The sequence below is a fragment of the Apteryx rowi genome, unplaced genomic scaffold (genome assembly GCF_003343035.1).
Source record: "Apteryx rowi isolate R43461 unplaced genomic scaffold, aptRow1 scaffold_495, whole genome shotgun sequence".
Classification (NCBI taxonomy): domain Eukaryota; kingdom Metazoa; phylum Chordata; class Aves; order Apterygiformes; family Apterygidae; genus Apteryx; species Apteryx rowi.
In genome coordinates, this window is record NW_020450755.1 from 639,237 (window position 1) to 661,747 (window position 22,511).

General features: G+C 35.4%; 1 protein-coding gene across 3 annotated transcripts in view; it reads right to left on the minus strand.

Moving 5' to 3' along the window:
- Positions 1-22,511, minus strand: part of SCAF8 (SR-related CTD associated factor 8) — a 99,854-nt gene that overhangs the window by 72,835 nt on the left and 4,508 nt on the right. For all 3 annotated transcript variants that reach the window (XM_026079227.1, XM_026079228.1, XM_026079226.1), the window contains exons 2-3: positions 4,711-4,794; positions 2,680-2,724 (exon numbers count right to left, since the gene is read on the minus strand). In XM_026079227.1, the coding sequence (XP_025935012.1) occupies positions 2,680-2,724; positions 4,711-4,794 (129 nt within the window). The remainder of the gene's footprint in view (positions 1-2,679; positions 2,725-4,710; positions 4,795-22,511) is intronic.

Here is a 22,511-nt window from a genome sequence, read left to right on the forward strand (position 1 = left end):
ACATTTGCAAACTCAATATAGGATTTATTTATGCTGTAAACGTAGATCTGTGTTTACAGTTGTGGCATTCTTCATTTCTAAGAATGTGTATGGCATTCTTTATTTTTAAGAATCTGTATTAAAACTATGAAATTACAATGCAACTGGAGGTATTATATTGTCTTCAGAAAATAAATTTCATGTATCCTAGCTACTTAAATTTTAGCTAAATGATCATCAAAAATAGAGTATTCTGTATATATAACATACATGTATACAATCTTTCACAATGTTCAAACTAGTAAACAACATGGAAATTTAGTAAGAAAACTCAGCAAATATGCTAGGTGGAGTATTTAAAAACATGGAATACACTAAGCATAAGAAAAGATGATAATGAATACAATAATACAGATAAAAAATAAAAATAAAATACAAGTAAAAAATAAAGAAGTAAAATTACAACTGGGACAGTGAACCTAAGTATGCACAAACCCAGATAAGACAGCTGTAATACACTAACTGTTCACTTCGTGAATATGTCTACATATGAAGATAATAGTTAAATTTGGCTACTTAGAAAAATGATCTGAGTTTCTATCTCACAACAGAATATCCCTGTATATGGAATGTAGTCACATGACCCTTGAATTGCTATCTTGCCAGACATAGAGTCAGTCAAGATGACAATAGTCCAGTGAGATACACAGTGTCGTAAAATATGTCATGAAGAATTATTTTACATGAAGTTTCAATAATTTTTTTGGATGAATTTTGAGGAAAGAAATGACTGGAGTAGGAAAGAACCCACAAGAAACTAATTAAGATGGAACTGACATCACTCTGGACAAGTCCATAGCAGATTTTAATGGAAGATTCATTGGTCTGAGCTTTAGCTTGAGGTGACCGCTTCCAGAAAAATAATCCAACCATCCAGACACATAAAATCAGTCCATAAACATCTAATAGCTAGAAAAGAGCTTTCACCTCTTTGTCTATGATTCTACTCAAATACCAACTTACTATTTCATGCTATTAATAATTTACTGCCCTCATTAAATTATTCATGAAAGACTAAAAAAGAATTATTAAGCCCACCAAGGGAAAACATCTAATGCAGAGGGATCATTAGACAAGGTTATCAATCACAACATAGATCTGCCTTCTCTATAACCAGCAATGAATGATCCAGAATTCAGTACATTCCCTATCAAGTAGTTTGGGACACTGAACACAGAATGTGTAAATATATTCCATACTCTACTAGTGTGTGGAAGAGTCAGGAAGAACCAGTGCAATTCCCAGCAAACTGCCAGTTCTTCATTCAGAGGAGAAACCTCCTCTCTTGCCTTTGAATATGGAATAGTTAATCAGCAACCACTGCAACTAAATATCAGTATTTGGAACTCAGCCAACTCAGGATTAATTTCAGGATATGACACCACAAAATGGTACTGATCAGAGATGTGCAGATGGATAAGATGACAGACACATATTTACATCCTCCTATGTCTACCCATAATAGTAAATAAGGACCAGGGGATACTGGTCCCTTTCCTCTGAAGTAGAAAGAGGTCAAAGGCAATGCCCCAAAAGATAACTATTTGACAAGACACTAGCAATGATGGTGAAAGTATGCTACTAAGTTTTCACTAGTGCCACAAAACTTAGGTATGACACACAGGCTTACCTCACCTTTTCCATATAAGGCTTAATCTTCTATCACCTAAATAATTCATTCATGAACTATTTTCAGACAGTGAAAAACACCATGCTGGAGCTGAACCCCATTCACACTATCCAACTACTGCCAAAAGACATCACAGTATACACTGGGCACCAAGGAACAACAGTTAAGGAAGAAGACAGGTTAATGACATGGAGCTATCTAGACTGATTAGTGTACTGGAGAACTGAATGGAGAATGCATCTTACACTGTAACTTTAAGAGACTAACTTCTTTAGCTTGCTTCAGAAAATAAAGAGGCAATTTGACCACAATTTACTACTATTTACAAGAGGAGAAGAAATTCAGTACAAATGTGACCAACTGAGCAATCCAGTACAATGCAGACAAGGAGACAATAATCACAAGTTGGAATCCATACATTTCCAACTGGAAGTAAAATGAAGTTTTACCCGAGAACAATTAACTGTTGGAAGAAAACAAAGTGCAATATAATTCTCTGTTGTTCAGAATCTTTAAGTTAATACCACATCCTCCCAAAGAGTCGTGCTAGTCTAGCCATAATTTTTTTGGTTTTAAGTTATTGACAGGAACCACTGACCGAAATGCTATATCTCATGTGACACAAATGATGAGACTGGTTGATTATCTTCCCTTCAACTTTAAAATGTATGGAAAAGCCTGGCAGAAAAGCAAAAGCAACTATCACTTGACAAACCACTTTCAATTTTTTTGCTGTTAGCTGTTTACATGGACTATATTTTAACTGACAGCCTATTTCAACATTAAATGAATACACACAGAGAAGTAGTCCACAGACTGTATCAGCAGTCATCCAGACCAAAGTATATCACAAGTACAAAATGAGCACAAAGTATTTGCATTTATGCACCATGGGTTATGATGAGCTGAACTGATTACTAGCAAAAAACATGACAGTCTTAAATACTCTGCATAATATGAAATGAGGAATTTTTCTGTGTGCTGACAAGAAATACCTGTGATTTACTTACCTTCTGAATGAATTTCTCAACACTCTGTACAACATGTTTGTAGAACTGGAAAATAAAAGAGGATTTCAACAGAGGAGAAAACCTGAAAATGCATATACTTGCTCAAGTAATGCAATACTTACAGTAAACTCAGAATTAGAAACTCTGGTTGATTAACCAGCAATTCAATACCTACAGCTGAGTACACTGTCTTCCTTACAGTATTTAATGGCATAAGGAAAACTAAACCTCACTTGTTCTTGTCATCTGAGTTTTTTTTAAATGGATTTTTTTAAGTAAGTACTTGTTTACTGGGAGATATGAGAATAATATAATTACTCCTTCAAAAACCTATAGTTATTTCACTGTACATGACTGAAGATGTTAGCCCAATGTTAGTAAGCATATAATTTCACCATATTTTATTTATTTTCCAAGTTCACTTTAATAACATAAACATTTCATAACCTAAAAACACGAGTATAGGAAGATCACATCCACCAAATACTTTTTCTTCAGAATCTTTTTTTAATCTTACACATCATTGCAATAGTGATAAAGCTCTGCACAATTAAATGTTTTTATTGAAAAGATAAAAATGGAAGCATGAGCTACCTTCTTCCATTATCTCATAAGGTGCACTGAAATGCACACCTCAAATACAGTGGGTGAGCAAATGTAACAGTTACTTTATATTCTGTTTTCTCCTGACCGTTGCATATGGTCATTGTTTGTTGTGCAGTAACAAAAAGGAACAATTGCTTGGTATACATTACACTTGGAGTAGGCTCCACATACATTTAGGAAAGATTTTAATTTCTGTGAAATAAAATATGTCAATCCCAGATTCAAGTTACTGGATACGTTCAATTCCTGGTACATCATTCTAGCATTAAATATCCTAAGGAAAATAGCACAGTCAGGAAGATCAGGTACTGGACTGACAGTTGCAAGTTAATATCTGGAAAATTAGAATTACAACTTACATGACTTTGACAGGTTATGATGTCTCTAAGGTTCACTTTACTCAATCACAGAATAAATAGTGAAACTTTTTTTTAAACTCAAACATTTTAAGACTTCCAAGTGAAATAGATGATATAATATTTTGGTATTATTTAATCATTTATAGAATCATTTGTTACTATTTTTGTCAAAAAAGTATAATATTTTTATTATGTCTCAACCCACAGACTCCACTTTGCATAGACTTCTCTTATTTAAGAAACCCAATGAATTTCATTCTTCTGTGACTGACCCGCTATTTCTCTGAACTACAAAAAGTGCCAATATGGATGCCATTAATCTGAAAACATCTCTGCATTCTCAGCAGAGAAATGCAGATAGGAAGAGCCTAAATTAATGGCCTTTTTGCTTTTATTTTTTCCTCTTTTTCACCTATCCTGCTTTCAGTGAATTCCCATTTGTTTTAATGGTTAACATTAATGGCATACTACTTTTCTCCCTTGTTCTTACAGTGCTGTTTTTTGCTGCTTCATTGCTGTTCAACAATTAATTTTATTTTGTGGCAAGAGAATTCTTTAATTAATACACTAACACTAAAACTTAGAACATTTGTATCCAAACAACATTAAAAATAAAATTACGAACAATGCACATGAAAAGGTATGCCAGGAACTTATGAAAATGAACTAAATCTTTAACAATTGTATTAATCCAAAAGGCATACATATCTTATGTTTTCTGAAAATATAAAGAAAACTCTTTTTAGTATTATATTTATTCACCTGTTCTTGGGCAATCTTAGTTTCCTTTTTAAACATAGAAAAAAAAAAATCTCTCTTTCAGATCTGATCCAAGAACCAAGTTGGGATAATTCCTTCTCGCATATGACAATCAGTAAATGAAAGTCAAAAAACAAGCCCTCTACCGCACCTCTGCAAATCCATTACCATCACATCTGATCATAACTTGGAAATCGTACACAGAAAAGGGGGGAAGAAAGTTCAGTAGCAAGTTCTTTAAGCTATGCAGTTATTTTGAGAGATGAGAAATGGAAAGAAAATGAAAATTTGTTAGCCAATTTCTTACCTTTATAGCCTTGATTGCTGCCTTGGTGATCTGTGTCATTTTAGCTTTGGAAATAGGTGGCTTGTAATCATTTAGCGAGTACAACTGAGGAAAAAGGAAAAAAAAAGTAATTCAGCAGAAGTATATTCTGCAATTATAAAATAGTAAAAAAATACAGTATTTGTCACAAGAAAAAAACACTTTTCATTTTTACTTGATTTTAATTATGTCATACCAGAAAAGGCATCCCCATTCAAGAAAAAAAAAAAAGGCCCAATAAAATATAATGTAACATGCAAAATGCTTAAAAGATAACAAGTTTTTCTTTGCAATGGTCACTGTATACAAAGATTTACTAACACTAAATACAGCAGACAGCTGCAGGTGGAGTTACAAAGGTAATACATACAGCACACAAACATGTTGGCTTTCCTTAAGGTTTTCTTTCCAGGGCAAAAAACTTATAGTAGTATACATGATGACCTTTACGCAAGCATAACAGACTTTTAACCAAATACTTATGTTATCTGTCATCATCTGCCTGCAGAACCCAACAAAACAAAAATCCAACATTAAACAAAAAATTCCAGCCCAGTGAGAAAGGAACATGCAGTAATTTTGCCACTTGAAACAGCAGATTTGGAAAAAATGCTTACTTCATTCACTGTAGTCAGAGAAATAAGGGATTATAAATTGTACAAATGCTTAAGCAAGCATTTGTTTGGGTTCTCAGTTATAATATAGTTACACAACTTCATTAGTATTAACTAACAAAACAGCCACAATACACAAGCAGTGGAGTTGTGCATCAATTTTTCCCCATGATGCAACAGTAACTTTATTCTTTTTATTTGAACATACATCTTCCTGACAGAAGCAATCCAGAATGGCAGATTTTCATCAGAAATTTGCTACACACTGAGAACTGTACATAAACTAACTTCATAGCTATGAGTGATAGGTGATAATTGAAAACAACTCCTTCCTTCACACTAAATGTCTGGAATCCATATTCCAAGGCTATTTACTTGCTGTGAAAACCTCAGATTATTCACAGTATATGGCTGTGAAAAAATATTGCTCTTTATTCCTTCAACTCCGTATGTTATGAAACACAGGCCTGTCCAACATTTTGCTACTTTCATATGCAAAATCGCCAGATACAAAATGCCAAACCAGTTTTAAGGCTCTTGACCTAACTTGCATTCTATTTTGTTTACAAAACTTATTTAAAAGCTCTTCAGATTGAAAATAGAACCCTGATACCAGAATGAACATCCATACAAAATCTAAGATTTCTTTCCTAAAGCTTCAGGAAAATTTGGAGTTTTTCCATAAAATGGTCACTGAAACAAAAACAAAACCACAAACAACCCTCCACCTACATGTGCTGAGCAATACAGTATATTTCATCCTTTAACTTCCTGAAATTCAACCATATGTAGGTGAACAGCTAGCACAGAAAACATCATTCAAAATGGTTTACATTTAACAAAGTAAAATGCAACAGTAAACAGGATCACACAGTGGAAAGGATTTGACAAATCTTAAATATAGGCCACGCTCCCCAAGCTGCTTATAATAATTTATTGCTCTGAAGTTAACAAGAAGATATTCTTCAGCTGTATTTGAGTTCCCAAGAGATAAGGATTTGTTCTCACTGCAAACGTGAAATGCTTCTTCTGTACTCTCCTGTCAGAAAAGGTTTTAGCTAAAACTTTGCACAGCTGTCAAAGTCAAACTGAGAAAAAGTTTGGTTTGTCCAAGCATAGATATCAGTCTTTTTAGCTTGAAAGGATCTCCATTAAAGCAGAGAAATTTTTATTACCAGTTCACAGCTAAACATTCACTTAAAAAAAACCCTATTATTACCTCTCATTTTACAGGGTGCTAATTGCTGTTGCAAAATATTTTGAAGTGCTTAGGTGCTTCCTACACAACAAAAAGTGAAAGTTTTCTAGAATTCAAATATATAAATGCTGTTAACTGGTATAGGGGAAAGGGAGAAGAGAGGAGGAGAATCAATAGACTCCAGTCAGTTTCTTCTTTGTTTTATACTAATAGTTCAGTGCTCAAATTTCAATTATCCATAGGTGATTTGCTAGACTGCTGGCCATCCATGGCCTGGCTACTGGCTTGGGTGGAATCATGTGCAAGTACAGCTAAATTGTTTTTGGTGCCACTAGCGTCCCAGAAGCAATTGGCTAACTTTCATGCAAATGCCTTAGCAGAGTCAGTTTGGATATTCCTGGTCAGCATTCTCAAAACCCAAACTATTAGTAAAAGCAATTCACAGGTCGAAATCAGCCTAAATCCAAGAAGCCACCTGGCCAATTCCAAAAGCACACCAAAGAGAACAGGAATAGTAGCTCTGCAACCACAGACACACAGAGCTAGGAGAAGGCAGAACCGCTGACTTGCACAGATGTGCTGGGATCACACCTGACCAGTCCATTACCTTTGAAATGATCAGGAAAAACGGGAAGAGGCAGTTCAAAGCGTCAAGAACACCACAGTGCTGGGAACCACAGAACAGTCACAACTGATTCTAAAGCACAGACTATGTGCAGTCAGGTATCTTGCTACCACACATCTCAGCGTATGTCCCAAAGCAACAGGATAATAGGGGATGTTGATAGCATCCCATTATTCTATTCCAGATAGCAGAAGGACAATTATAGCATAAGTTTTCTAGTTTGTATTATCTGTTATTAGAAGCAAAAAAAGGCACCAAAAGAAACAGCAAAATTAAGAATATATTTCTCTAGAGACAGGCTTTTTGGACAAAGTACAAACAGAAATATTCACTGACTTGTTCCAGATTCTAACAGTGGCTTAAAAGGAAATGCAAATCCTAAATTTAGTATTGGAAGAAGCCAAGACAAAATGATTACTCTGAATTATTTTTCATTAATTGTCTTTAAGAAGCTTTTAATTTCTGATAAACACATTTTGTTTTGAAATCAATATTCACTTGGAGAACTGGTTATTTAGATCTATCAGTTCCTTACCGAGGAAGTCTGAAAAAGCAACATTTGTAATATTAGATAGGACAAAGTGACAGCCCAGTGCTGAATATTTTTTTACAATTTTTGCACGTTTAACGTAACAGTTCCATCTATAAAATGAAAAGATTTGGCATTTCTTAAAACTTCCTCACTGAATCTTTTAGTACTGAACAGAATTCAACTAGGTAGAGCATATGAATTCAGAGCATACTTTAATTCAAATCAAAGGGGGCCAAAACACAGCTTTTCTGAATGCAGAGATATCCTAACATGCACAAATACCTCCCTGAATACCAACTGATAGCACATATGTTCTTGGCTCTAGCTTCACCAAATTCATACATTATGCTTATAAAATGTCAACCAGGGATTCCATTCCACTTGCGCTATGGCTAGGCTGGTTAGGCAGAGAAGCAAGGCTTTGTTGCCCCTCTAGGAACAAAACCCAGGGTTTGTCTCTAGCACGCATGAAAATTCTTTATGACAGCACACATTTAAAGAAATCTGACATTCTTCAAATCTAGTTAAAACAAACCAACTGCAATTTATTCAGGATTATAATATATGAAAGTAAAGAGCTAAAAATATATATATTATTATTATTTTAAGAACTTCCGTTGATCTTCTGGCTCATTTTTCTTGTATGCCTTTTGTACAAATGCTTAGCCAAAACAGTTTGCTAGAAATTAGCTCACTGGCAGAAGATAACTGCTTGCCCTTGCATCAAAAAAGCCTTTAAGAAAACTAGAAAAAAAAAATGCCAAGATGACCAAATAGTAAAGTCAATGAAGCTATCTGAAGTAAAAGGATATCTTCAGAAAATGAGTAGTGCCTAAATGAGGAAAACAATAAGCGACTATAAGTTTTATCAGGTTAAATGTAAAAAATAAAGCAAAGAAGTTTGAGAAACAACCAAGAAAAGGCATAACAATAAGCCCTTTTCCAGAGACAGAAGGAAGAGAGGGTTCCTCTAGGGCCAAAAGATAATCAGCATATAAAGGAGGACTCATATGAGATAAAGCTCTACAGAAAAAGCCCCCTACCCTGCTTTTAGATTTATTCACCGAGGAGGAACTGTGGAGACTTCCCATATCAAAATCCTCCTGAAGTATGTTTATAACAGGCTACAAAACAAATTCACAAAGTGAAAAATAATGAACTGCCAGAACTAAATTCTGAAGGAATTCAAGAATGAAATAACCACTAACTCTGATTTGTGAATTCTCACTTAAAACAGTCCCAATCTTGTAGCACCAAAATACAGGAAAGGCAACATGAATTTCTGAGAAGTGCTCAAGAGGAGACTTAGGAAACAACAGATCTGTCAAGTTTGATGCTTGCACCAGAAAAATTTATAGAAATTACTTGAAAGAACAGAATTAGCAGGTACCCAGATAACTCCACACAGCTGTTGTAAGGGAAGGCCCACATCTCAGTCTACTGAAATTCTTTCAAAGGCTCAATGAGCACACAGGCAAGAGAAATCACTGACATAGTCCGCCTGGACTACCAGAAGGCATTTAATAAAAATAATAAAAAAGACATGACAAATAACCTGATAAATTACTCTTTAAAAACAGGAGACAAACAATTTGAATAAACAGTCATTCTATTTATAGTAAAGCTAAGTCCCAGTGCACTGCCAGAGCATCTATGCTGTTCTGGATAGGAAAGATGAAGTTTAACTATCAAAAGCTGCAAGAGAACATAAGCGATACTAACAAGTAATAAAATGGCAGACAAAATAAGCATAAGTATACATGAAGTAATAGACATAGGCTTTGAAGCTGACTACTGCTATTCAGGAAAGAGATCTGCTGATACAAGGGCCATTTCTTTGAAAGCATCAGTTCAACAGTAAACCAGAAATATCTCAATAGCAGTAAAAATAGCAAACAGAACCTTACGACCAAAACACTATTTAGGCCACTGTATTAACCTACAGTGCACTCTCATCTTGAATACTGCTTGAATTTCTGCCTTCCTCTCCACTCTCCAAGATTTACAGGAAATCATTAGGGATAATGAAAACTATGGAGTAGCTTCTCAGTGAAAAACTAGGACTCTTCAGCCTGCAGATAAGATTATTGTGGGGATGGCAGATGTCTATACAGTCCTGAGTAATGGAGAAGGTCCACTGGGGATGATGGGGGTGAGGAGGAGTGCACCAAGCAGGAAGTAAGGTAAAGCCAAGCAGGTGAAGGTGACTCTAGGTTTCTGAGTTTGTATTCCTTGGAATTCCAGACCTCTGAGGGATGTTCTGGCGTGCCTCAGGGCGATGTGACTCACCTTTAAATGGTTATTACCAGCATGGTCAGTCTTCACCCAGATACTGTAATGAACACACCTACTGTATAAAATACAGTTAACAATCTGTATGCTAGTATAAAACACAGCTCTCAGTTCAAAAAGAACTTATTCAAATGAAGTTTGAGCCTTATCACATCAGGCAGCTGCATTTTTTTTTTCCACAGTGGAAATCCAGTTCATTTAAGAAGGTCAAAGGTGAAATGCTGTAATCTTCAAATAGCAGACAAACCCTGGAAGTTTCAGAGTTTTTGAAATATGCTAGTTACATTACAATACAAGCTGGGAGAAGAAAGCAAAGGAACACATACACACAAACCATCAAACAAACTTCAAAAAACGTGCTTTACAGTTGAGTTGCTACATGATTTGGTGTGTTTTGAAGAGAATCTACTTAATTCCATCCACTAGTCATTTATTTACTTTCCTGGATAAACATGAACTCCTATCAAACACCCCTATAAACACCTGCCTGGAAAGAAAAAAATTGATCAGTATTTCTTTAAGCATTTGATAACTATGAAARGACATCTGACTACTAACAAAACCAGTTTTCTCTAGTTATTTTCATAAGTTCACAGCTGGAAGGACTTGCATAGTTGAAGAGACTGCATCAGTTTTTTTATGGGAAACATCAGTAAGTACAGAAACTTGCTTTTAAAATCTGAGGCACTGCTGTAGTGAATACCTCAATCTGGGGTCTCTTATTAAAATGTGTTCTCAGAGAATAAAAATTGCTCTGAGAACATGGCATATCTATCAATAGTTGATGATATACACATGTATCTGTTCAAAACCTAATTCAAAAACCACCTCACACGTTGTAAGATCAATTTCTTTTTCCTATTCATTCAGTATTGATTTTGCACCAGAACTAAAAAGAATATGCCAATCCATACAAAATTAATAACTGTTTCCCAACTCTCTTAAAATCTGCTGGGGAAAAAAAAAGGTATTTTCATATTTTCCTGGAAAACAGTGCTGCTACGAACACTTGTGTATTCACCCAAGATTCACTCTGACACAAAGGCTCTCCTGAGTGAAGTCATCACAATGCAAATACAACATTCGGGATAACTGTTTCTTCCCCCCTCTTATTTCAGTAAGACSACTTGACTTGAATTAATTAAAAAGTTAAAACCTGATTAAAGAGTATTAAAACCCATGACAAAATTACGCAAAGCTTTGTTTTGTACCATCCATTCTTGAACTACTGCATGCTACTCAAAAAACTAAAGGTGAAAGTTTCCTCCTTTGAAGGTTGATGGCATCATCATTCATGAAATTAACTGAGCCACAGAAGAAAATAGTGTGTCTGATATTGAAGGAAAAAAATCTAATGTCTTCTGAACACAAATGTTAAAGACAAAGACTGAACTTCTACAGAGTTTTTTTGGGGAAAAAAAAAGGTCTAACACAATCAGAGACAAGTTATGAGGAGTTTTACTGTGCTGGTAAAAGAGAAACCACTTCCAAACTGTTGGAACAGTTTTTGAAAAACAGGTGTTAAAGAATCAAGTCATAAAGAACATTAAATGCAGTTTTCCCATACTACTTGTGGGGAATAATTTTATTTTTCTCCCTAACAAAAAGCATAGCAAAAATAAAGACAATACTTCCACATTATTGGAAAAAGTGTCAGTGATTTTTCAACTCAGTGCACTTAATACAACTATACATTTGTTTGTAGCGTTCACGAAAATGTAACGCGCTCAGTTTATTCTGAAAAGTCACGGACAAGAGAGTGAACTGGCTACTTCAGGTATTCTGGATGGTTTAACATACTCAGCTCCAAATATATGGCAAACAAAATTGGAAACTACAAAATAAAAATGAGCATTAATCTTCCCATTGCATTTACACCTAAAGAAAACACTGGACCAATTTTCAACAAGTTTGGGGAGAGGGGGGAGATTTGTTTTATTGCTTGGCTGTATGATGACTCCTTCTAGTCATGCTCTAAGCACATCACCATTTTCATAACTAGATGGGGGCTGTCAGTAAACCTTTGATAAAAGTATTCATATTTGATTAAACACTGAATATAAATCACAGGAAATCTTAAAGAGGAGGCCTGAACCTGAATGGCACTTCAGGGACAAAATGAGTCTATAAAGATACACTTATCACCAAATCTTAATCTGTCTCTATGAAAGCAATTCTCAGGGTAATGATCTTGCAAGATAAGAATTAGATGCCAGTCACAAGGCCATAAGCACACACCAGCTTATTAGATAGCTAACACAAAGTCTTGGAGCTGATCTAAAGAATAAACATTTGTTAGAGTGAATTTTTGTTTTGATTTTATTTCTGTAAGACTGTTTCTCAACCTGTTTTGTTACTGAATTGTAAAAAATGTATTTTCCTCTCTATTTCACAAGCTCTTACCATAAGTCAACTATGCAGAAACATAACAGACAGGCAAAGAAGGTCAAACTTGCATCCTGTCTCCAGCTCAATGGCTCCCCTCCAGCCTCTTGAGTAGACTGTGTATCAGCCAACCAGGCCACCTTTAAATCATGCCTCAAAAACCATCCTGAATCAACTCTGCTCCACCCCTCTAACTCATTGGCTTTGCATAACACTAAAACATTAAGTAGCAGGATTTACTACCGCAGGAGGGTGAAAAATCCCAGCAAGGGTAGCTTATACTGTTAATCAATTCCACTGCTCAGCAGGACTGTAAATTCAAAAATCCTCAGTGAGGGATTTGAACCACAGAGGATCAGGTGTTCTCATAGGATATTGACTCACAGCAGTCCTATGGTGAAAGGAAGACCCTAGGGCATATAAATATCAAGTATGACAGGTTCCTTTTCCAGGTCCTACAGCATCTCCTGACGTTGCACATACACTCTCCATTCCCTCTTTTATGTACCGTCCGCATCCAAGGAAAGCCTCACCAAGTCACAGGATGCTCTTCTCAGCTTTCACATGGCCCAAGCCAACCTGGCCATTTTGAATGCCAGGAGGAGCAGGAACCTTGATGAGAGATCTGGCAACTGCAGGAGGCTTTCAAGCTCCTTGTCTAATCATGCCTCTGAGCAGAGCATCACCAGAAGCACCCACCAGCTACTTGCACCCCTTCAAGAAGCTGCAGTTACTGTCAGGGTTATTCTGCTCTGTCCCTCTCTGGTTCCCTCTTTTTTATATTTTTGTTTTGATTTTTAACCTCCTTCTCCCATCTTACATTAATTTATTTTTACCTCCTCTTTTTTTTTCTTTACCTCTCCTGCCTTTCTTTGAGCTAGGGAATGGTGAAAGGGATGTTATTCAGTGCAGGGAAAACCAATAGGATCAGCATCTAATAGTTGATGTTTACAGAAGGTAGTATACAATTGACCTTTTAACGATACTTTCCCTGTATATCATGTTAGCCACCAATAACCCAGAGCTCAGTGATTCTGGAACCAGAGTTCTCTTCTACCCTGAAAAGAGTATTAGTATTTTGTAATTTCTCACACAGACCTGTTCCATTACTTTGACTGTCCTTTTTACCCCTCACTGCACATGCAGTTCTGCCAATACAGTCTTATAAGGTGGAAATGAGAGACAGTGGCACAAGATAAAGGCGTAACAGCAGTATAACAGATCTCTATTTCTTTCCTAATAATTCCTGGAATTCTGTTTGCTCTTTTGACTACTGCTGAACTTTGAACAGACATTTTCATTTCAATTGCAAGATCTTATTAATTACTAAATGATGGCATCTCAGAGCCCATCATCGTGTATATAATGCAAGGATTGCCTTTTTCATCCTCATCTCCCCAGTCTGCATTACTGTACATTTAGCTTAATTAAATTGCAATCTGTAATCTATTACTCATTCAATACAGCAAGGTCCTTCTACAGTCCATCATGGCTGTCTCTCCACTGTCACCACCCTGAATAACTTAATACTGTCAAACTTTTTTGCCTCATTATTACCCCTTTTCCACACCATTTATGAATGCACTGAAATGCAGGTATTTCCAGCACAGATTCCTATAGGATTCCATCATGCAAAAAGACAATTTACAGTATTTCTACATATGGACTTTTCCCCCACCTTGCTTTTTAGCAGTCATCTTCACATGTAAGGAGAACTCTCTCTTACTCCACAGCAACTCAGCTTCTTTTCAAACTTTGAGGGATGGATCTTGTCAACTATCTTTTGGAAATCCAAGTAAATAATATCAACTGGTTCTCCTGTGTCCACATGCCTGCTGATCCTTTCAAGGAACTCTAATACATAAATGACATATTATTTTTCTTCATAAAAGCCACATCAATTCTTCCTCATTTTATCATATTTATCTGTGTACTTTTTCAAACAAATTCAAATTCTGCTACTTCTTATCACCCCCATCTCTTCTGTTCTTACATTGGTCAAAAAGAACCTTAAGACTTAGTTTTTACTATCACATCCTAAAACAAGTGTTTCTCCTGCACCACCCTCTCCATTCCAGGCAATCCATATTATCTGGAAATAGATGACATTCTCATCAGTGGAATTTTGTATGCATTTCTTGGACAAGGGAAAATGTCTCAGTTCCTCATAGATCTCCTTCAGAAATAACAGTCTGCAAGTGCAACCAATTACACAGATTTTACTACATAAATCTGGACTCAAGTATCATATCCTTGAAATGAGCAGGTTGGCAAATAAAGACAATTATGTTCACAATTTTGTATTTTCCTCTATCTGATACAGCAATTTAATGATTTTTACAGCAAAAATTAATGATAACGAGAGCTAAGTAACTAGGTAACAGCCAGTATTCCAGTGTATATGAGTTAGGCTTAACAACATTATTAGTAGTCCCCTTCCCCAACATCATTTTATATAAACTGTTGTCCTATTTCCAAATTTAGGGGAAAAAAAGATGGGCTTGCTCAAAGTTTTAATGAGCTGTATAAATTATGTATTGGGGATGGGGGACAGATCAGATTGATGCTATAGTTAAAGCACTGAATTTCTGCTCTGTGTTTTTATTTTAATTCTGCTAAGAGAAATGGTCTTCCAGAGAACGATTACGGCAAGCCTGAGAACTCATCAGCATATTTCAAAATTTGATTATTCAGTAACGCAAACAAATATTTTTATTGGTAAAACTGTATTTCAAAGAGTGTTAAAAATGTTGAAAGTGAATTTTATTGTAAATATCTGTAATTTACAAGTCACTGCAGTGAATGGAGCTAAGCCACTTTCTATAAAGTTTCTCAAGTTAAGACCACTCAGCATGCACACCAACTACCTAGTCTGTGCACGATCAGTTGCTTACAGAGCAAGCTATCCCACCTCCATGAGTGACAGTGGCATACTATGCTTCTGTAAAGCCCAGCATTTAATTCTGAAATCTTTCACCACTCTTATTCAACATGCAAGTGGTATTTATAGTGGTATTTTGAATACAAAATTGAAGTAAGGTATTCCTTTTATTAAAATACAGATGCATAAGTAATGTAGCCTTTTTCACACCTGTAGCCACAGCCAGCAAGAAAAGAATGGCAAGGGATGAGACTAATTTTGCCATAAGAAGGCTTGGAAACTAAGAAAAACCCTGGTTTCATGTGATCCAAAGAAACTGATATTCATATAGATGATAGAGACATTTGTTGTTACAACAACTAAGGCAATTTTGATACTGATATTAAGCTGCCTGCTTTAGGACTCACACCAAACTCTAACTATGAGATCACAACCTGAGCCAGTATCAGGGCAATCAACTACATGTACCTCTACTGAGATCCTTACGGTTTTCTCTGCAGCTTTTGGCCATGCCTGCTACCAGGATGCAACACTAACCAGACACTATATGTAATAAATGTTCAGCAAGTCCTAAATTTGATGTTCAGAAGACAAAATAAATACTCATCAGTCACGCTTAGTACATATTAACCTAACAAATTAGGTGAATTTCTTTCATGTTTCAATGCCATTAGAAATAAATCCAACAGTATAAACAGAAATAGTCACTGAATTGCTTACCAAATACTTGTATCTTTGCACACTACAAAGAAAAAAGCATTGTCAGTCACTGCTTTAAAAAAAGGACAAAAATCAACAAGCTTCTATCATGTTGCATTTTATACACTCTCCTGAGATTTATTCTCTAGGAAAAGTTACCTAAGCATTACATAAGCCCACTCCTCAGTGAAAAGGAAGCTTTCTTGGTGCTGACTAGGGCCTACCAGCAGTAACTCTTATTTTAACCCCATCACCACTCCACTGCTTCACACACTGTGTAGTTTCAAACTATGGATCAGGTGTGCATGTAGGATGATCAGAATAGCAGATACTCCATTCCCCATAATATATCCAAGTTTGGAGTGAGAACAATGAAGAATTCTTTTCTTCCAGTAATCAATGCAATACAACAGAGGATTACAATGCAACAGCAACCATTTTACCAACAATTGTTTTTAAACACTGGATGATGTGGTTTATATTAACACACACATAAACTATGTCTTTAGGTCAATTTATAAGTTTAGATAGTGAATTTTATATATAATATGTGTAATATTATGTAATATTAAATATATTATATAAATAATTATATATTTATAAAAAGTCAGTATGTTTGATATGCCAGTATGTGTTTTCCTTTTAGGTTTGCTTTTAATTTATATATAAAATACTTAAAAGCCACCAAGAATATGGTCTCAAAAAGTTTAAGGGCTACATGTCAGTCATATTACACACCATTCTTCACAAAGGTTTGCTTGAAGAGAATATCAGAATATTCTTCCTAACTGAGCATCTGAGTAATCGAGGAAAACAAGATGAAAAGCCAATAAGCCATTCTTTAACCAGTAACATTTTAGTCTGTAATAAAGTCAGGTATTACCATCATTGCCTCTGTACAGTCTTTCTCCCATCTACTTCATTTTGAGAAAACATACCCACAACTTTCAAATTTACTGAACCGTAGCAATTTGAAATGGAATGGACAAAATTCCATTTTACTTTTTATATTTTAGAGCCAAAAGGCATATTAGAGTATTTATTCCAAGCTCCAAAATTCTGCTGTTCGCGAAATTTTTACAAGCTACTCCATCCTGATACCTTGTATTTTACTAAAACATGCCTCCAAAAGGGAATTCAGGCTTGATTTGAAAATAAGGATGAAACAAACCTACTACTTTTGTTGTTTTCAAAAAAAAAAAAAAAAGCATCTAAAATTCTGAAGTCTGACTCCAACTCTAAGCACTATTTCTAATAATACTTTCTTCTCTAGTAGATGAGTTTTAGTACCTTCTATTTTCTCTCTACAAGATGTAATGAAGTCATATCTTGTGTTTCTTTCAGAGAGGGTAAACAGATAATTCTTTCAAATATTTYCCCCCCCCGCCAACAATTTTCCAGCTCTCCTTTGTTTCTATTTTTTGTTTTTAAAAATGTTGGCTATTTTTAGTACCATATGGTATTTTTAGAACTAATATACATACATAAAATTATCCTACAGACTTGCTACTTCTTACATCCAAGAATCACAGTAGCTTTTCCACTGTCACACAGAAAGCTCACATTCAATTCATACCAACATGGGATTGCTTTTTTCCCCATATCCTCTAAATTCTCTTCGGTTACTACCTTCAAGGAAGGCTTATGAGTTCTGTAAATATAGCCTGCACTTCTCCCTCCCTAAATGTACACCCTTGTATTCAACTGCATTAAAGCTGATTTTGTTTGAATGCTGCTTTGCATGAATAGACTATGAACATAACACTGGAATTTAAAGAAACCACCTGGATCCAAGTCTAGTCCCCTAGATTGCATGCAACTAAGAAACAGATGTTTAGTTCAGAATAGCCTCTACAACATTCTTTACTTGCCCCTAGCCCATTACAAGCCATAAAATACAATCCTTCTTCCTCTCTTCACTCTCCTCTTCTCTCTTCTTGTTCCTTCATGAACTTAGGGGGTTTACTATAAGGGAACAAAAAGCTTAGAAAAAAAATTTTTCACCTAAAATAGCTAGGCAAGTTGAGGGCTTTACCTCAGATCTATCGCAGATCAAAATGTCCAGATGATCCTTGAAAGCAGATCGCATAAGAAAAAAGGGAATATAAAAGGGGTAATTCATCTTCTACATTTTCTTCATTACTGCCATATTGCTGGTTTTTATCATTAACATTTTATCATGATTTTATAGCTAATTCTAGATCATCAACAGGAGAATTGAACAAGTTCAGGCACAATGTCAACCTCTGTAGACATCCAGGATCTAACTCACTGACTGATCACATTTGAGAAGTTCCCTTGGTTCATGTTGCAATGCATTACTTTGGTAAAATGTGCTGCAGTATGAAGTCATGTACCTTACAAAAGTCTAAATATAATCACACCTCTACAGTTGTGAGATATGGAATATAGTGATAATTCCTAAATGTTACAGAAATCAAAGACCTGCGCATATTTTTTGGCAACTGATTTTAGGGCACACAACAAAAACTGTTCTGGCTTACTGATTCCAAAATGTTTTCTCCGTAGATATGGTTTAATTTCCCCTCCACTACCAAAGAAACATCATGATTTAAACTAAATTCAAAAATACAATTTACATCAGGTTGGTTTTCTCAAACCAGCATATTCATTATAGAAATGTTCTTCCTTTCCTGTTAAGTGTTTCCATTCAAGCTTTTAAAAATTAAGAAGCAACTACTACTACATATCTGGCAACCAAGCTATAAAGACCAACATGTTATCTGAAGCTGTAGTAGAGCAGATTCAGAGAATAACTATTTCTTTTTCATGAGAACCAACTTTGGTTTGATAATATGTATAGGAGATTTAGTATTCTGAAAAACTCTAGCCTGATCAGACCTTTCTGTGGGTTTCCACCGATCTGTTTAATATATTATAAGCTCTTTGGTCTTAACCTTTGGAAAATCCAAAGACATTTATAAATATGATTAATTCCCTTTTTAAAATCGCAATCACATCAATATCAGAGTATGAAAATTGTATCCGCTATCTATCCTACTAATTTCTAAATAGTCTGTCATTAGACCTCCATAAAGCCATGCTGTGAGGCCAGGATTTTTAAACCAACAGTTCTATAATGAGTAGTTTTCAATTCACAGTATTTTATACTTCTTTAAAGAAAAATGAGCTATAGAATAATAGGGATGGAAGCAAAGGATGAACATAATTAATTTTAATTCAGTTTTTAAAAGTAACTAATAAATCCTAAAAAAACTCCAAACCTCCAAACCAAAGAAACCCCCACCACTCAAATATAAATGAATTAATATGTGGAAACATTGAATCCTAGGCCAAAACACATGTGGTGATGGATCTTCTGAAATATTTTTTCCAAAAATGCATGCTATTTCAACTATAAATTCCAATTCAACAACGTAAGACAGCTGTGTTCAGTGCCTTCCATAAAATACCTCCTGCAGCTGCCATTGGCGTTCAGAAAAAGGGTATTTACTCCACTCTAACAAAACTGATGTTATAATTAAGACAGAACTTCACAATAAGCAAGGTGAAGGCTACCAAAATATGGGCCCTTAATCTATCAACTGTTGCTACTCCCTCTTACTGCTCAATCACCATTCCTCGCTACTACTGCCTCCTGGATCTAAGCTCTGCCCCCACCTCTTCTACACATCTTCTTTTGTGCTATCATTGCGAATGAGAACCAGAGCACTATCTGTCAATCCTCATAAACCATAAAGATCAAATGCAGTAACATATTTTAACCTATGTATAAGGTCTTGTTGCTTTGAGTGCCAAGTCTTACCTTCAACATACATATTTTATTAATTTAACCATATGCATTATATTTCCAAATGTAAAAGCAACAGAAAAATATCCATTAGCTACCTGTTTATATGATCACAAGGCTAGGAAAAAAGATAATAATCCAGTATTATTCATTTAGGACTTTTTTTAAATCTCATAACATCAAAACCTGCATCCAGTAAAATTAGGTAAATTCTGTAGGCAAATTCTTGAAGTAAGTGGAAAGCCAATGGTAAATTGTTATATACCTGTAGTTGCCATTTTGCAGAAACGGTAGCTCACTTGCCAGAAGCACGAAAGCACAAGGAGTGGGCTGTTACAAGGAATATGCATTTATGGTGGGATAAATCTGACACAGCATTGTGGTGACAATTCCCTTATTTCATCTCAGTTCCTCAAAATAAGAATTCTCAAATTAAAGAAAAGTTTCCATTTGCTCAATAGAACTGGCAAGGACAGATGAAGACAAGAACTAGTGCAGTCATAGCTAAAGACCCGCTTACTCTTTTACAGAACACTTACTCTCTAGAGTAGAAGCAGCTGTTGAGTAAGGTTAAAAAAGTACCTAGTTGATCACTGCTGCTGTCAGTGCTCCCAGAGAAATACTGCATACAAACAGCAGAAAAATAGTTCCAAAGAAGTGAAGAAAGAGAAGGAAAGAAATACGTATGCAATTCATGAAATGTTGTGATATAGGAACAAGGACTAATATTGTTCATTGAGTTCAAAGCCAAGCTAGCCAAACTCTGAATACACAAATTAACAGACAATTACATACCATTATCCTAGGCCTTACCATGAAGTTACACCACTATTTGCTGAGGCCAGGAATGCAGAATCTGAAGAATGCTGAATCAGCCACTCAGGAGGTAAATTTCTCAGTGGCTATCCAGAGACAGAATGATGGACCAGTTTTACAGAGAAGAAGAAAAGTGGGCCTCTTCCCAAGTAAAAAAGACCCCCATGAAAATGATCAAATGTCTAGTCCATACTTTAAGGCCTGCTTTCTCAAATACTTTTGTCCTAAATCATTTTTTTTTATAAGAGAGCCATTTTGATTACTAGAGTCCACTCTTATAACTGCCAGAGGAAAACAGACTGTGCATGGCAAACTCAAGTAAAAATTGTTAAGAAAATCTCAAGTAGTTTGCAAAAGATTGTAGCACAAGGTGAGGTCTCAGGAAGTATGTGACAAGCAAAGGACCAGAAGTCATGAGAGTTCAGAACTGTATTTGTGTTAGACTGCAATATGATTCACTATTCTCTAAATGAGTAGCAGGCAGGACTGATACTCACACTTTAACTACCAAATAATGACTCAAGAGCATTAACAGAATCCAGAGATCTGCATTATCTTCCCAAGTAAATAGGGATCTAATGTAGATCAAGTTTAAGAACTAATTTAGAGTGTGTGTATGGAAGGTAGAAAAATAATCAGTCTGCCCTATACTACTTCACAAAGGAAATGAGGACAAATTATCAAAATCAGAGGGTATTGAGCAAGATATGCACAAAAGAAAACTAGCATTTTGGCCCTTTAACAGATCCCTGCATGATCATATCTTTACAAAGGTAAAACTCAAGATTCTGCATCTGGAGAAAGGCAAAGGTCAAATCAGTCTACGAGAATGTGATACTAAAACTGTAAATATTTATTCAGCACACATGGAAACATTTAACCAGATGAACATCAACATCATATYTATTATTTCCTGATGAGAAAACTGCTTTCGTTATGTCCTTTTAACAAAGGGCAAATAGTTGAGAGCTGCCACAGTTCAACTCCTCCTGGGAAGCGGCAGGGTAAAACATTTAAATTTTACTGATAGTGCTCTTCATATTCCTGACAGCAAAAATGAAAATAATTAATTAAATGATTAAATGAAATGATTAAGTGAAATTAATCAAGAAAGCTTCAAAAGCATCACAGTTACACAATCCTTTAAAATAGCAGAGGATGTGAAAGAAGGGTACTCTTTTTCACCACTGAAACTAATAACAAGAGAAATGAGGAAAGAGACACAATATCTCATTTTCTCAGCAGCTAGGAAAAAGTTTTGCAGATGTTTCAGGTGCATCAGCCAAGGTGAAACTCTATTTAACATCTCTGTGATGCTAAACTAGCATCAACTTTAGCATCAACTGGCATTCTTTTGTGAAAAAGCTGCCTGTCTTTTAGAATATGCCAGTAAAATACAGTATTCTAAAACAAAGTAATTGATTTACTTTTCTGTACTTGTGCGTCTCTATACTCCAATGTTCCATAATTAAAATGTGGGTTATTTGCAAATGTCATAGTTCTGAAATTGTAGCTGACTGAACTCTTCCCCACCATCAGTTAAAATATATCTTCTAAAGAAACATCATGATAAAGGTGACCAATAGGCATTTAACTGCAAATAGACCACACAACCAGCAAATGATCATTGACTAATAAGTTATGTCCATATCACTTATAAATTTCAGTAGTACCAGTTAACCCTAAATTAACAATGATTATTTATTTATCACATCCTAGCATCTTACGTGGCTCTCTCACAATCTTTCTCCGCACCAAAAGCTCATTGTGACTCCACTTTATGATGACCCATGTGAGGACAACCATTGTTGGTAACAGTTGAACATCAGTCTAGCAACTCTGTGAAACAGTTTTAATTATGGCTCTCACAACCTAAAACATATTTAGACTAAAAAGACAAAGTAATTTTCCATGATTTGTCCAAAGTGAACACAGCTTATGCTTTTTTTTTTTTTTTTTTTTTTTACAT